General features: G+C 40.4%; 1 protein-coding gene across 5 annotated transcripts in view; it reads left to right on the top strand.

Moving 5' to 3' along the window:
• Positions 1 to 17280, top strand: part of PDE4D (phosphodiesterase 4D) — a 654770-nt gene that overhangs the window by 590027 nt on the left and 47463 nt on the right. For 4 of the 5 annotated variants that reach the window (XM_035553451.2, XM_035553452.2, XM_050716136.1 and 1 more), the window contains one exon: positions 4970 to 5082. In XM_035553451.2, the coding sequence (XP_035409344.1) occupies positions 4970 to 5082 (113 nt within the window). Of the gene's footprint in view, positions 1 to 4744; positions 5083 to 17280 lie in introns of those variants that run through there. The other variant, XR_007709207.1, reaches the window with a different exon arrangement.

Here is a 17280-nt window from a genome sequence, read left to right as displayed (position 1 = left end):
GAGATTGTTATATGGCATACATAGAGTTCTCTGAGACCATGAGAGAAATACAAAATGTTGGTTAGCGAGCCATTTTTTCCCCCTGTGAAAATAGTAGTGTGCTTCCTTTAGGTCCTCATTTGATGTGTGTTTTGTATCTGTATTTCTCTATATGGTCATTTTTTAAAATATACATATAATATAGAAATAATTTAATATTTTGACAAGTTGTGCATAACTGGACTTTAACATTTTGCTCCTAATATTTCGTGGAAGTTACAGCATTTTCTGTTCAGGGAGATAGGATGGTTTCCATAGCCTAAGGCTAAAGCTAGTGACATGGTGTAAAGCAGTTTATTGGGAAAGCCCTACTGATCATCACAGTCTGAAAGAAGACTAGTCCTGGTCATCAACACACAGTCTGTCCATGCATGAGGCCACTAACTGGCATAAAGGATTTTTCTTCACTAGAATGGAAACTTGGAGAGATTCCTGGCATGGAAGAAAGTGAGCGTTCAGAGTGGAACCATCAAAAAAGCTTTTGAGAAAACTGCTGCAGCTGAGTTGTCTACCCAGACACTCACTCCAAAATCTGGTCAAGAGTATTTTGTTTTACTTGTGATTGGGGGGGGAGGGGGGGGGGGGTAGGAAATATTACCAGATTTCTAGATGCTAAACAAAAATATCCTTCATAATTTCATTTTATCAACAGTATGAGATGTGAACACTCCACAAAGAAAGCCTTTTGAGTCACAATACTTATGCTCAGTAATACCTAAATAATTTTTTTTCAGTTGTGAAATGGGTGACTAAGAAAATGGATGCAGTTTCTGTGCTGAATCAATGTTAATATGGCTATGTATAATAGAAGGTGCCAACGCTGACTAAACTGTTGAAGTCACTTGAATATATAAGCCATCAGTTAAGGCTGTTAAGTACTAGCATCCTCATTTACAGAAAATAATAATAGTAATTTGAGCCACAGAACATCTTTTGAAATGCTGTAGTATTAAGAGAAACTGCAGCTCTTGGCCCACTGATTCTGTTGCTCCAAACTTCAATCTTATGCTACACGGAAAATCGTGAAGGTGGCAGAAAACTCAGAAGATGACCAGGGTCTGAGTCTCACAGTAGATATTCAGCTCGTCTTTATTTAGAGTAGCCTAGAGGTTTCCAGAGCTGCTTCTATTTGCCTCATCCTCAAAAGACAATACACATGCTGAGCCCATTTGGAGCATGGCACTGCTTCTCTGTGACCATATCTTGCCTCCAAGGCACTCCCATTTTAAAGCAACACAGTGGCCAGAGCCCTGCACTGTGTGCTTGCTGAGTCAACTCTTTTCTAGGCTCTTCGCATCACACAGTCTCGACTGATTAGACAACAGTGAAGAACCTGTACTTACCTTTTCCTTCTGCTATGCTAAAATTGCTTAAAGTACTGAAAAGGTTAGTGTAAGTACACTTCGTAGAAAAGAATAGTATTGCTTTTTGTCCTCTAGGAATACTAGGACACTGTATAAGAAAATCACGACGCACCATTTAATTAAGAGGACATCATTCCTAATTATTGTAATATGGTAATTTTCCCCTTTGAAATTTTTCAACAAAAGTTGTTCCCAAAGGAGGGTGCAGATAAAAGCACAGCTATTTCTGGTGTTTCATTAGGAGCTGTGCTAAGAATCAAGTATTTTACAAAAACAGTCAGTAGAACATCCTCAAAAAAAAAAAAAAAAAAAAAAAAAAAAAGCTTGTGCAGTGTCAAATGCTTATGTCTGAGCTTTTTCATCTTGCTAGCCCTTGATTTTTTTATTTATTTTTTCTATGTACCACACTGAAAGCTACATGTGGTGGGATTGTTTGTATTAGCCTGTGAACTGTGAAGAGAATGTTTGATATCACTTCCTTTTTTTCTAAAAGCATACAAGAAGCAGCATGCAAATTTTTAAAACAACTGGTGTTAAACGCTGTTGTTAAGGCCTAATATGTTATAAAAAAGAACTTTTTAAATGTCAAAAAAAACTCTGATTTACAAAAGTTAAAGCTTGGTCTGGTGCTTATGCCAGAAAACTGATCAGTGCATGAGTCCTTGTTGGGAATTTCAGGGTGCTACCCTAGAGGTAAGATGGAGGTCAGAAACAGTGTTGTGAGGCGGTCACAACTGCATGGCTGATATATATATATATATATATATACACACACACACACATATATATATATATATGTATGTATATATATTAGTGCAGTGGTGATGAGGTGTTATACTTGGAAAGCTGTTAACCTAGACAACATTTTCCACCACTTTGTGTAACAACAGTGTGGGCCACAATTACAGCTTCAGGACTGTTTAGAAAAGCTTCCCTTATAGTTCTCCTCTTCAGAACTGCTGGAGCAGCGGGGGATGTTTGCTTGATGAGGACTTTGTCATTGTTTAGAGCTCCTTTTATTTCCATTTAAGTTTACAGAGCTAACCTGATGGTTCTGCAATCTGAGAGCTTGTGCTGAGTCCAGCAGGTCTTTCTGGTGGTATTTAGCCAAACATTGTCCATCGGAATTTTCCTAAGTCAGATTGGGCAGCTGGGGTCCTCACTGGACCCCATTCCCATTCTTGAATGTGGGAGTCAGCAACAGGAGGTTGTCAGAAACATCCTCCTGAGGGTGATGGAACTTGCTTGTGGGTGATGGATTCTGTTCTCTAATGTGCGCTAAGATATACTGGGAAGGTGGGTAGGAGGTAAAGATTTGGAAATGTAAGGTGCTGTTGGAAATATATATCATTGCTACATGGATAACAAGAAGTTCAAGTTTGAAAATAACAGAGTGTTTTGTTACTTTTACCTAAATATGGCATCCTGCAAGTTTATTTTGTTGTTTTCATACTTCTCAGAAAAAAATCTCACTTTTAGTCGTAAAGTATTAGAAAGGATGATGCTTAGTTTTGAAGAAAAACATGAGTTTCCCAATACCTGATTTTCAAGAACTGCTGAAGGGCAGGCTGCAGGCTAGCAACAACACAGCATTGCACGGATTCATTTTACCTCACTTCATTATGCGTGTTATCTGCAATGAAATCATTGTAAAGGTCATCAGATAACTATGCATATGTTAACCTCCTCTTCTGCTTCATCAAAAGCATTTAACACAACACACTATTACAAACATATTATAAACAAAGTGATTTCTATTTCTAGTATGGATCTCGATGGAATCTACAGTATGAGGTCAATACCAGCCACCTCCAAGAATTAGCTGCAGTTGCCACTCTTTAAAAATAATGTACAAAGCTAGTGAGCTGTGATGCCTGCTGCATTACAGCAGGCCACAGATTCTCTTCTGATGGCTAAATAGTCTGGGAAATCCTGACTTTATTTACCAGGGGATTTTTGGGGGGATCAGATACAGTGTGCATAGTAAGCATGACGTGTTTGAAACACAGTATCTACAATTCAGTGAGAATGTGTTTTGGTGACTGCCTTTAAGTGTTGTGTTTGTTGAGGTGACAGATTAATCCTGATGTGGGCAAGCACTGCAACATTTCCTTTAAGCACTTTTGCCAATTAATCTCAATCCAAAATTGTTCTTGGTTTTTGCCTTTTGCCAAACGGAAATGGACATTATTCAAAATTCTAGAGTGTTTTTGAACTAGTCCATAATTATGCAAGGTTTAACAGCTTTGAGGGAACCCAAAGGTCTGGAGCATGTGCTCTGAAATGTAAAAAAATATGAATCTGGTATCCTGGATGTTGAACAGTAAAGCACTGAGCTATTTGGCACTAGCCCATGCTGGAATTTATTACTGTAAAAGGAGTTTTAGTTAATTTGCTTGCCTGATTTTTTGGTTGTCTGATATTTTGAAAAAAAAAAAAAAAGTTATTTTTGTGTGGAACAAGTCGAGGGAGATGTTTTAGATGGGAATAACAAGCCCACTGAACAAACATTTCTCTACTGTGGACTGATCCAGAACCATGCGTGCCAGGAGTTTCAAAACTTGATGTTTCAGATACAGTGCGTGCAAAGACAGCATGCCCGGGCTAAAATGCACCCAGCTCTCAGTTCAGTGCAGAGCAGCATTTTCCCTAGATATATTTAAGAAAAAAAAAAAAAAAAAAAAAAAAAAAAAAGGCTGTGTAGGGGAGATTGCACCCCTAGACACCGGATTATTTTTCTGTAATTAGTTGCATACCGACAGATCTCCTGCAGCTGATAAGGGAACATCTTTCCCTGCGTGTGGGTCACTTCTGCGAGGTTTAGGCCAGGCACCGTAGGGCAATCGTGATCGAAACGTTACCGAGGGTCCGTTTCCCGCGTGGAGTCCCTTTCCAAAACTTTCACCATCCTTTCTTTTTCACTTAGGGCCAACATGCGTTAGATAGTCTGTGCACACACACGCACAGATACACGCGGGCTGCGGGGCTGGAGCAAATATCCTTGCAGTACCTGAGACCTGGCAGCTGGCTGCTCCGGCCAGGCGCCCTTTTGGGACGGGGCCGGGGCGGGGGTCCCCTCGGGCAGCCGGGTCCCGTCGGCGGACCGAGGAAAACAGGAAGCGGCGCTGATTCAGAGCCCTGCCTGCGCCTCCCCGCTGCCGGGCCGGGGGCCGGGGCTGCGGCAGGGGGCTGCCTCCGTGCCGGGACGGGGCGGGACGGGACGGGACGGGGCGGCCGCTGAGGGCCCGCGGAGCTCCGCGCACGGCCCCGGGAGGCGGCGCTGCGGGCGGCACACGCGTCCCCGGGGTGATACGGGGCGGAGCGGGGAAGTTTGTGCTCGCTGCCCGGCTCACGCCGCTGCCGCCGGCCGCAGCGCAGCGGGGGCTCCGGGCCCCGAGGAGGAGCGGAGCCGTGCGGCGGCCTTGGCAATATGAAGGAGCAGCATCCATGTGCCGGCACCGGGCAGCGGGGAGCGGGCGGTCGCGGCAGGATGGACGCGCTGCAGCTCGCTGTTAGCCCCGTGAAGCGCTTGAGGACTGAGTACGCCTTTCCCTATCTCTTCGCAGAGGAGGCCTACCAAAAGCTGGCCAGTGAGACCCTGGAGGAACTGGACTGGTGCCTGGACCAGCTGGAGACCCTGCAGACCAGGCACTCCGTCAGCGAAATGGCCTCGAACAAGGTAGGAGCCCGCGCCCGACGCATGCCCGCGGAGCGGGGATGGGGACGCCTCGGTCCCGGTGGCGGTCCTGGTCCCGGTTCTGGTCCCGGTCCCGGGGGTATCCGGCGTGTCTCCGGCCGTGGGACGGCGGCACCGGGTCGGCGGAGCGCCGGGGCTGAGCGCCAGGGGGATGTGCTGCCCGCTGGGGGGATGCGCTGCCCGAGCGGCTGGGAGGCGCTCCGCGGGCGGAGAGGGAGCCTGCTGGTGCTCCCCAAGGGCTAGCGTTGGTCATTTTAAACAGGCAGCTCTGTTCAGACCACGGGGACAAATTGTGAAAGTGATGCGGGCGTTTGAACTTGGAAAGTTACGCCTTTTCGCTGTGCGTTCCAATGTCTAAACCAGAAGAGACTGTTTCTGACTGCTGGTGATGTTCAGCTGCTTGTTCTTCTCACACGCATCCCACTATGAGCAAGAGCTCTTTCCTAGAGAAGCGTGTGGAAAGCAGTGGTGTGAAGAGGTGGCAAAAGTAGTTCTCAATTCCAGGAGTGATACAGACTTAATTGTATTTGTCAGCAGTAAGGCCGCCAGTTTTCCTAAGACAGTTTGGTAGGGATGAACATGCTCAACTGGTGTGCAATTATAACAGTCATGATAGATACTGAGACCCAGAGGTGTGTTGCCGAGACCAAGTGCACCTGCCTTCATCAAATTTCAGAATATCCAGGGAACATGTGCTGGGCTCTGCTGTGACTGGAAACTTCATTTGTTTGTTTTGCAGTTTCAAGAGTTTCCATGTACAACATTCATGCATACACTTTCTTTCATGATTTTGGTTTACAAGCAGCCTGTAGCTGCTACATTTCTGGTGTTAATTTCTGAAGCCAAGTTAATAAGCCTGCTGTCTTGCTTCAGAATGTATTTTTTGCATTTGTCATCAACAGATATTCCAAGTATTTGGGGAGCTACATGTACAGTAAGGTAGAAGAAGGTTTTAATTATAGCAAATAAATGGGCTGTTTCTTGCCTCACTTATGTCTGTAAAAGCCGCTCATGATCTGTAGTTTAGCAGCTATATTTTACAGCCCTTTTAGTTGCAATTAGGATTTTTGAAAGTCAAAAAAAATGTTGAGAGTATTTTGTCTCGGTTTATGCCCTTTTAAATTCTGCTGCCTTGTTTTGATTGCCCTTACCAAACATCTGCTATTTTTTCTTGTCTGCTTTTGAGCTCATGCTCAACTCAGCCTATGGGTAAGATGTGGATCGTTCGCACTCTAGTGTGGTTTTGTCCTGTAATAAAACCAGTTTATTTCTTTGTCATGCCTTGTGCTTCTCAAGTCTTTAGAGACTTGGCAGCAATTAAATCTTCATTATTAAGAGTTACCTGCTTGGCATTGCCGTATTCTCAGAACCATTTTCAGATTTTATTGCCAGTTGAAAGATCTAATTATTCAGGACATAGTGGGTATATGCCATCAAGATACAAAGTCAAAAGTTTCAGAGTTCCTTTCAGCACTTTGAATCTAGTGGTAAAATTTACATTATTTTCAAAGGGAGTAAGGTCAGACCCATGCCTGGGGCCTGATCTTGCCTTACCGACAAGTTTGAACACCTGTCAATTCCCCTATTTGTAGTGTCCCCATCACCATTGTTTAACAAGACCACAGACAGACCTCAGGTATTTATTTGTTACCTCCCTAAAACTGACATTTGGTATATTTTACGAACAATGAAGAATAAGATAAAAGCAATTATGAATCAATTCCACTCAAGTTCTCCCATATATACTCACATTTTTGTTAAAAGAGGGACTATTTTTAACATACAACATGATGACTGCTTCTTATCTTCTTATCTTTAAGAAAATACAAGGGTGCTACATCTAACACTGTTTTGCTTGTATTTGTTTGAACTACTTAGAGAGTTGTTTGCTGTAGATTACAGGATAAACACTCTTCACGTGTATTTATTCAAATTAAAAGGAAAAACTGATTCAGAGAAAGTTTGTCATCTTGTAATTTCAAACGTAACATCATGCGGACCACACAGTAATCCTAGTTGTCAGAGTTAATGTGAAGGTCAGTAAGAATGATGCTGAGTTTTACATCAAAATTGGAATTTGGTATTACAGCAATGTATTACCTCAGTCTGCTTGATCTATCAAATATGGATGGACATGTCTAAAGCACTTAGTTGCTATGTGTAATTTCATATTGTGTAATTTCATATTCATTTAGGAAGAGTCTGCTATTACTATATTGGGAAGGAATAGCCACTGTCCAGCTTTGGAGGTCATACTCAATCCTTGAGGTATATCTTTATCCCCATTTTTGGGAAATTTTTCCACCCTGTATAAAAATCTCTGTGATGTCTCTCAGGGCTTTTAAATTTTTTTTTACGGTTAAAAAGTGAACAATCTTGCATATAAACAAGTGACCCCATGTAATAATGCAAGAAAACTCAGTGCATAAGAATTTTACTTTTAGGTGTGAAACAGGTTATTCTAAATAATCATGGTACTCTTGAGTATGAAAACATATCCAGTATTTATACAGCACCTCCTATCTTAATGTAACTGCAAACTGCAACATCTCTGTAAAGCACATATGTATGTGAAGTTATTTTAGTTTATGTTGAAGCCTGAAGCACAGAAACCATTCTCAAGGTTGAGGAAATAGAATTAAGTCCATCAGGAATATTCAAAGGTACCCAGCCCTCTATACCATGAAAAATTCCTGCAGAATCAGGTGAGAATCACAGAATTGTAGGGGTTGGAAAGGACCTCAAGGGGTCATTGGGTCCAACCCCCCTGCCAAAGCAGGTTCCCTAGAGAAAAGCAGGTTCCCTAGAGAAAATCAGGAGAAGGAACGCTGTAGGTACATAGCATGGTTTCTCAGTATGTTTTCCTTTCCCCTTATCTGAGTTTCTTTAAGAAATAATTTGTAGTTCTTTTTTTTTTTCCTTTTACCCCAGATTCTCAGCTACTTCTCTTATGTATACACCACACTTTTTGCATATAACAACATTTTCATCCATCTTAGCTTTGCTTATTTACATGAACTTGTGTGAGATATAAGGGGTGAGCTCTGCATCATGTACGAGCTTTTGGCCAACATGCAAAGGCTACCATAGCAGCGTACAAAATAATAGAGAAGAAACAATATGACATGTCCTGAATGCCTGAAGCAGGCCAGGGCTGATCTCTGATCCCTCTTCTGGGTGGTGAGAGGGCAGCCAGAACCCCTGTGTCCTAGTGGAACCCCCATACTGCGGTGATGCCTGTGTAGGACTTGCCTTAGCATATCCCAATCCGAGCATATTTATTTTGTTTAGATGCTCCTGGTACTCAGTTAGTAGTAGTCAGTGATGTGCCAGCTCACAGCTTTGCGTGACTGAAAGTAAGGTGATACAGAGAGATGAAAAGATCCCTTTTTTTCTTCTCCCTGCTTAAAACTGCTTGAACCAGGAGGCATGGTGCATTTTCCCCAGGGGATGATACCCAGTATGTTGTGACAGTAAGTGTAACCCTGAAAACTGAAGGCATGCTTTGGGTCAGCTCCATGGGAAGGCAGCCACAGTGCTTGGCAGACAAAGTTATACTGGGATCACTGTAAAATCCAGAAGATGCCCCATGTCCATCTGTCCTGGTGATAAGGAGCTTTCCAAGGGCTGAGAGGCATTGCAAATGAAGTAACGGGTGGATTAGGGCCATGATGCACCCATAGGCGTAGTTTCTTGATAAATCCCCTTTGAAAAAGACACCGTATTTAAAAGCATTATCAGTTGTTATTACGATTCTTACAATACCTTGTGTTCTCTTAAATTACCAGCTTCTGGAATTGGTGTTATCTACAGAATCCCAGTTTTTTAATTAAAAGCACAGGAAGTTTCTTATCCTTATACCTGTGCAGAAAACCTGTAAGATCTTTAGGCTCAGAAACTAGAAAACAAATGAGCACTTTAAATTTTGAAAATAGATGAAAATGTTTTTCATGTTTGGAGTCTAATTTCTAATTTTCCATGTCATGTACTGTTAATATTGACTAATATCTGTGGACTGTGGCTCTATCATTTTTGGTGTGTTTTGTTTTGTTTTGTTTTGTTTTGTTTTTAGTGATATTTATTTGAATTGAAAGAAATTGATTAGGAAATGCTTTAGCAATTTGGGTCACTAAAGATAGGATCCCAGGGCATAACCAGTTGCCTCTATGTTCTGATTTCCAGAGATGCTAACCTGCAACAGTTTCTTCTGAACTGAATTGTCAGTAATATCTCTGCTGAAAAACATAGTCTTTATGTGGCTACTAGCTTGCTGATTGTGATTCCTTAACTTCAGACACAAACACCCTTCAATGTGCTTTCACAAGTACATCATCTTTTTAAAATATCTAGGTTGCAGAGTGATGTTCCCTTATTTTATTTAAATTTTTTTTTTCATTCACTATTTTCTGTTTTTAATGGTTAATTTCCTTTCTCTGCTGAACAAGATAAAAGCAAAATTTCATAGGTTTAAAGTTCTCTGGGAGAATAACTGTCTTTTTCTAACATGTGGTTCTGCAGTATCCAGATTAAATCCCTGATTCTGGATTTGGACTTGAAATTACTACTGTGACAGACAGTAAATGTATATGTGACAGCCAATACAAAGGTGCAGCAAACACTTTCTGCTGGACAGCACTAATTGTAGGTTAGTCAAACATGCAATAATACTTATAATGAAACTGATATGCAAAAGCGTGTTTTCACTTCTGTAATCATGATTTTTGCAAACACCTCTGGTGCAATGCTTTGGGAGTGTCTGAGTATTTGAATTTAGACATGGAAAAATTTCAATTTGTATTGCTTCTGTTTCAATGTTAAGTTTGCTGCAGTTTACAGCATATTTTTTTTTCAGGATTTGCTAGTGACTGGTCACAAACAGGAGTGTGGAAGAGGTCACTTGAGATTAATGTAAGGGTTGTGACAGAGGTTCCTTTCCCACTATATAAACTTCCTTTCTCAAGGAAGCTTTTGTAGTTATCAAAGCTAACAATTTTTAGGTTTCATGTAGTTTGACCATGCCAACTGGTCAAAAAAGAATTTGAAAATACTTTTTAAAATAAGACCTATATTATGGTTGTTCAACTTGTACACCAGTATGTGAAAATGCTACTGGATTAAAGCAAATGTCTATTTACAGACTGTTCCTAGTGACAGATAGTATTTCAAAACCCTCCTGGAATTTTTGAGTGCTGTGAAGATGCCCAAAGTGTTATCTACCAACTACCTTCCAAAGACTACCCTAGTGTAATACTGACTGCAGATCTTAGTGGTGTTTTGGTATATGTCTATGGTGCTGTACTTGTCACCCATTACTTAAACTCAGATGATAATCTTAATGATGTGTTTGTGTGTTTTTTTTTTTAATTATTATTATATTTTTAAATACAGTTTCCAAGCTGTAAACATTTAGTGTAAATGAAAGTTATGCATGCTTAATCTGCTCAGTTATTGTTTTTTTTTCCTTTTTTTCTTTCTTTTTTTGTCACATTCCCTCATGATGTCTCCTGCCAATTTGAGCTGTTTTATAATCACATCTTCCTGCTGCTACAAAGTATTTTTTCCTTTCCTGCTCTACAACATTAAAAGGCTCACATGGGCAACTGGGAGCCAACTAACCTAATATCCAGGGAAAGAGTGAAGCTAAACTAATTACTTAGTTGAAATAATGGACTATGTATACATTTCCTATCATGGTTCAAACAGAAGTTTTGTTTTACCACTGATGGGTGTCCCAGCCACAAGGGAGAGCCCCTGCTTCCTGCATCCCTGTTTTATCTTTGTCTTATTCTATGGAAAAGCTTGGATGGCATGGTGGTTGGTAACTTTGAAGGAGCTAGATGTATTTGATGAGCTAGAACTAATAAAAATGTCTAATGTCTATGGCTATATCTTTCATTAATGGTCTATTTTTTATTGTTTTCTTTTTTTTTTTTTTTTTTTAATTGTCACTGTCAACTTTGGTGACAGGTTTGTCACCTGTTTAGAAGCTTATCTTCAGAAATTCCATTTCATATGTAGGAGTATAATTTTTCTGCAATGCTTTTTCCAAATGTGAAAGCTCAGCCAGAGTAAAATTGTATCCTCTTCTGTCATAGTCACCGATTAGAGTGACCTGTTTCCAATTAAGGGAAAGGATAATGTTGTCATATCCATTTACGAGGATTTAAACATCAGTCATTCTCTTGGGTTTCAGCTATGGTGCATGAAAAATACATGCTGGAAATGAGTAGAAAAAAAAATTTGTTGTTATCATGACTAAATTGTTGCAAAGCAGACAAGACCTCTGCTTTGCTTGTCAGACATAAAGAAGGCAGATAAGCAGATGGAAAAACTTGATGGGGTTTATTGTTTGACAGTCCTCTTATATAATGTCTAGCAATGCCATCACACTTGGCTCATTGACATGACAGTTTAATTGGCTCTTGACGTTCCTAGACCTTTCTAGGAAAATCCGAGGATTTGGTTAGCACTTTAGAGTGCTGCTTCTAATGAAGATTACAATTAAGTAAGGGGCAGCTGTTATCAAGGAAAAGCTTGTTTGTGTACAACGTAAGGAAAATTTTTATTCATCAAAGATTTCAATTTGCACAGTGACAGAGTAAAAGGATCCTGATAAAGTGGTGAGCTGGAATTTGAATTAATGCATATTTATGCACCAATTTTCTTGCACTTCATAATAGGAGAAAAGGAAGAGGACTGTGGAGTTAAGGAAAGACTTCCTTCCCAGCTACTCTCCTCCCTTTTCATGGTCTGAAGCCAGCACACACAAATTTTAAGACCTCTGGGCTGGAGTGCTGTTCCTCTGGAGCAACCTTACTTGCTCCCGTGTCAGACTACTCATGCTTCTGGAGAACAGAAAACTTGCCCTCAGGCAACTGCAGTGATGAGTGAGGTATATTTATATAAAGGAGATAGCACTTTGTTGCGTATATTGTGCAAAGACGTGCCACGGTGAGAGAATGAGATAGCAGCTGAAGCTTGTTCTCCAGCACATGGCTTGCCCCAGCTGCCCTTATCGCTTATGAACACATCCATCTTCTCAGAAATGAGGGTATGGAACAGTGACATCATATCAGTAGTGGCTGAATCTGATAGGTGCCAATGTGTGCTGCCTCCCTAGAGGCTGTTAGATTGGTGTCAAATGAAGAAGGCCTTGTTCTTCTGAGGCCAGAAGAGGGAGTTTTGGTGTTGTAGGTCTCTTGGAGACACCTGCATCTTTGGAGATGTAGGTTTATTGCTGAGAGAAATGAAAACAAGTGTGGTGCATCGGGTTAAATGTCTGGGTTCAGAATAGCCCCTTCTCTTTGTGCAGAAATGGCAAATGTTGGCCACCCTGGGACACGATGAGCAGGCATTTGTAATTTAGAAACCTGGGAGCCTAGATTTGACCCATAATGGTAAATACAAAGAACAAAGTAGCATTTCAAGGCACTAAAACAAATCAGTAACCCTTAATCTCATAGATTCAGTATATAATTTAAGTTTAATAATAATAATAATAATAATAACAATAATAATAATAATCATAATAATAATTCAGTTCTGCATCTCCTATTCCCTGCTACCTAAGAGGAATGGTGCATGTCTGAGACTTGCTATGACTTAACACTTTTCAGCTTCTTAGCTTCTTCTCAGATTATTGCATAGCTTTCCAGTAATTTATAACTTGATAACTTTCTTGAACTTTCCATAAATATAAGCAAATGGCCCATACATGCACACAAACAGCCCTTTTTGTAGCCTCTTCAATTATAGGAAATGCAGCAGCATGAAAGGTTCTTTCATTTTAGCGTAATGGCATGGAATAATATAGCCGAAATAGTATGGAGTATATAAGTAGGAGTTGATGTGAGAAAATACTTCCAACCACAACCATAATGGAGGATTTGGAAATTATGAAGTAAAAACGAAGACATCAAGGTACCTTTTTATTGCATTTACATAAAATACCAAATGTTTCAAAGATGTTATTTGGAAAAGGCCTCATGTACATGAATACTTCATAACTTCTTGCTTAACAATAATGGTGGATTTTATGGCTAGTGAAAGATATGAGTGTCTAGCTACTTGTGGCTCATGCCAGTATTTAAAGCCTGTATTGTATTCTTTGTAGTGCATTGCTGTAATCAAGGTTAGACAGTAAGATATGAAGCATTTCATAAAGAAGTGGATGTTTTTTATTATTTTATTTTGTGTTTCCAATAAAAGGCAGCTTCTGCATTCATATAAAGTTTTGGTACTATGAATGTGGTGTGAACTGAAACTTCAATCCAGCCTCTGCTTCATAAAGAAACTGCCCTGAGAAACCATTCTGCTCTCTCAGTTACGTTAGCAAGGGGTTTTGTTTGGTGTCATCTGCCAAAACTTTCCACATTTAGGAGACGTACCATAGAATTAAGTGTGTAACAGATGGATGTGTCCTTTAATGTGGAGAACATTTCTGTAATAGAAATGAATCCCAGTTCTAGCTGCTTGCAGCCAGCCCCCTGTGTAGCTGCAAAACTGCATGTAAATAAGCAAAAGCATCTTGGAAAGCAATGCTACTCATCCTGTCTTGAAACTGCGAGCAGCACGGTGGCCAGCACCTGTGCGTTGAGCTGGTTATTGCCTCTGAGCAGACCAGCTGCAGCTTCCACGTGGCTGCCCTTACCTGGCTGGTGGCAGAGCCTGGCTGTGGTGGGACATCTGAACGCCCAGCCCAGGGAGACACTGCTGTGCAAGTGCTGCTGTTCGTTGGCTTTGCTTGCCCACTCCAGGTGTTGCAGGGGAGCTGCACTGGTGATAATATCTGCCATGAATCATGAGCAGCGGAGCAGCAGTGAATCAAGCTGGTGTGCAGGGCCTGTTTACAAGATTATCTGGAAATAAAATTTAAACAGCTAGCTTTTTCTGTTAATTAAGTTGTAAGCCACTAGTATATGATCAGCTAATGAAATTGAGCTGACTGACCACTTCTATCAAATTCCTCAACAAAAGAGTGTTTAACTAAACATGCTCTTGCCGTTGCCGTGGGAAAGGCTGCTGGCTTAGTGATGAATTTTTGTTACTGGCTTTAGATGGAGAGGCAAAGCAAAAGGACAAAGGAAAGTTAAACTGAAAGCAGACCTTTCAGATACATTTGATTGATTTGCATCTTTTAGTATAACAGACAAATGTCTGAGTTGCAATTAATATACAAGTGTAGTTTTGCGTAGTAACGGCCCATCTTTCCCAGTTCAAGATGGTTTCTAAATTATACAAAAAGTATGGAAGCTACTTATGGATGTACTTAAAACAGCCCAGAATACATAATACCAATTTCCGAGTTAACATTTCACCTGTGAAACAGCACAGGTCTTTTTCATCTACTTATCCTGAAAATTAGTTTTAAAAAAATTGCCTATGCTATGCTACAGTGATATTCCATGGCATGTATGCCACTGTGTTCGTAGATGAGAAATATTTCTGTTTTGCAGGTTTGGGAACTGAGATGGAGTGATTAAGATGTGTTTGTAGCTGTCATAGTCATTGACTGACTGAAAATATCTTTCAGAGCTGCTTGCTCTGACTGTTATGTGCTCAGTCATGCTGTTCGGGTGGAGTGTCCATATGGCACAGCCCAGCAGCAGGATTTCACTGACCACACATCCACACAGAAGTAGTTTTCCAGTTAGAAAGATCACTCGTTAGTGTGTTTTCAGAACATAAGAATGCAATCCACTCTCATCAACACTAGATGTTGGCAAAATGTTAATGAGGCAGCAATTATTTTAATGTGTACTAGTCTAGGCTGGTTTTCAAGCTCCTCCATCATCCTCCCTCACTAATTTAATATGTGTTAATGGTATTTTTTTGCCTGCATATGTTCATAAGCACCATATATTAACTAGAAACATTATCATTTTTCCCCAAAACTTGTCTTTCTGAAGAAATTTACAAGCAATTTATTCAAAATCCTGTAAAGATACCAGAACAAAAGCAGAGTTAACTTTGTTCTGGAATAGATTACAGGAAATTTATAGTTAGCTGCAATATCGTAACCATTCTGCTGTATCAGTAATATTCCTCTGATACATTAACTCAGCAGTATTTTTTGATGGATAGAAAGACAGTGCACTTCTTAATTCTATTATTTTATATGATTGAAAGGACCCATTCAAGTAAGGGTTAACATATTTAAACCAGACTATCTGATCTTGTTGTGGCCAAGGTTGACTGTAGAGCCTTAGTGCGATAATTTACCCAGAATCACAGACAACCTTGTGCTGCCAGCTGAAATAGTAATGTTGCTTTCCTAAACTGATTTTGGCAATTTGGCATGAACAGTTGTAACAGAGCTGTCTTTTCTGATAGGCGAGAGCAAGATGACTAACTATTTATATTTTGTATTTTATTTCAATGTTATGTACCAGAAATCAAGTTTAAAGGGGAGACCACCAATCTTCCATTGAAGTGATAAGGTAGAATTTAATCATGAAATGCCCTTATCTTGTTGTATGCTGATACCAGTCAAAAGATTCAGGAAGGCAGCACTGCACCAGTTTGTACCAAAAACGTTATTTTAACTGCTAGAAATAAAGGAGCCAAATATTCTTTCGTACTTTTTCTCAAGGTACCAGTATATAAATGCTCTATAAAATGTAAACTAAAAGGTAGCTCACCATGAAGTGTTTCTTATATGTAGAAACAATGATTTTCATAATACATCAGCCACCCACTGGATCTTGAAAGGGTGGTCTAAATGAACAGTAATTTTTACTAAGTGAAGATATGATTCATGTGTACTTGCTGACCCAAGGAAGCAGTCATTAGTTTTCAGAGCTGGTTTCTACAAAGAAAGGGTAAACACCTGTGTTGGCATTTTGGCTGTGCTCTTGAGAGATTGTTCTATAAACTTGGGACACTGGAAAAGTGGTGTAACTCCAATAGAAAAGAATGGCAGAAAGAAGGCATAATAGGGGTTAGCGAAGAACTAAAGAAATAGCAAGACAGTGGTGTTTCAACAATAGAGCAAGAAAGAATTTGAAGAACAGAAGCAACTGAAAAGTAGGCTGCCAAATAGGCATTGTGGACTTGAGCTTATCTGAGCATGTTTTAATGAAAAATGGGCACAAAAGACTAGAAAATAGACTTTTTCATGCATTCAGTCTGTGAACTGTGTTTTCTATGCTTGAAATTTGCCAAACTTTATTGTGGCTGTCATAAATAATGATAATACAAGGAATATTTGAATATATTTGTATATTTTAAAACTTTGTAACCACTTTTTTGGGGGGGGGCGTGGGTGGGTTGTGGGGAAGGTTTGATTTGCTGTGTGCTTCTGTAGATGATTCTGAAGGATGATACTGGGCTCTAAGCTTTATTACCAGTAGGCTTGGAGGTGGTTGATGTTCTTCAGTATGTCAGCAGTATTACCAGTCTTTGGCTATGTAAGTGCTTAGTTACTGTTGATAAACTTTATTTGCCACAAACATAACATCGGTGACATAGTTTCCTACCGTAGAATGGGTATGAATGCTGATGCATTGGAATTGGTGGGTGGGTGGTATGAGAGTTACTATACCTTTGTTTTTGGATGTGTTTTCCCTATGCACAAATTGACCTCCCCTCCAAGTACACATGAATAGACCGAAATGTTTTCAGTACCCATAGAATCTCATAGATATTCATATCTCATAGGATCTCTCATTTAGGCTGGAAAAGACCAAGGTCAACCAAGTCCAATGACCAACCTAACACTACCCAGTCCACCACTAAACCACGTCCCTAAGTGCTTCCACTTCTCAAATACCTCCAGGGATGGCAACTCCACCAATTCCCTGGGCAGCCTGTTCCAATGTCTAACTGGCCCGTCTGTGAAGAAATTCTTCCTGATATCTGATCTTAACTTCCCTTGCACAACTTGAGGCTGTGTCCTCATGTCCTATCACTTGTCATCTGAGAAAGGAACCTGACACCTACCTCGCTACAATCTCCTTTCAGGTAGCTGTAGAGAGCAATGAGGTCTCCCCTCGGGCTCCTCTTCTCCAAACTAAACAGCCTCAGTTCCCTCCCCTATTGTGGCTGAAAGGAATGAAAATAAGCTGTAAAATACTAGATAGACATTTGAAAGTTAATGAGGATCAGATTTTTACTGTGCTCTTGCTACGTGAATTAAAATGCTTGCGTCTTTGAAACTCAGTAGCAGCATCCAAGAACCAG

This window comes from Cygnus atratus, chromosome Z (assembly GCF_013377495.2).
Source record: "Cygnus atratus isolate AKBS03 ecotype Queensland, Australia chromosome Z, CAtr_DNAZoo_HiC_assembly, whole genome shotgun sequence".
In the NCBI taxonomy this organism is placed as follows: domain Eukaryota; kingdom Metazoa; phylum Chordata; class Aves; order Anseriformes; family Anatidae; genus Cygnus; species Cygnus atratus.
The sequence above is the reverse complement of the archived record's forward strand: the minus strand, read 5'-3'. Positions and strand labels throughout refer to the sequence as shown.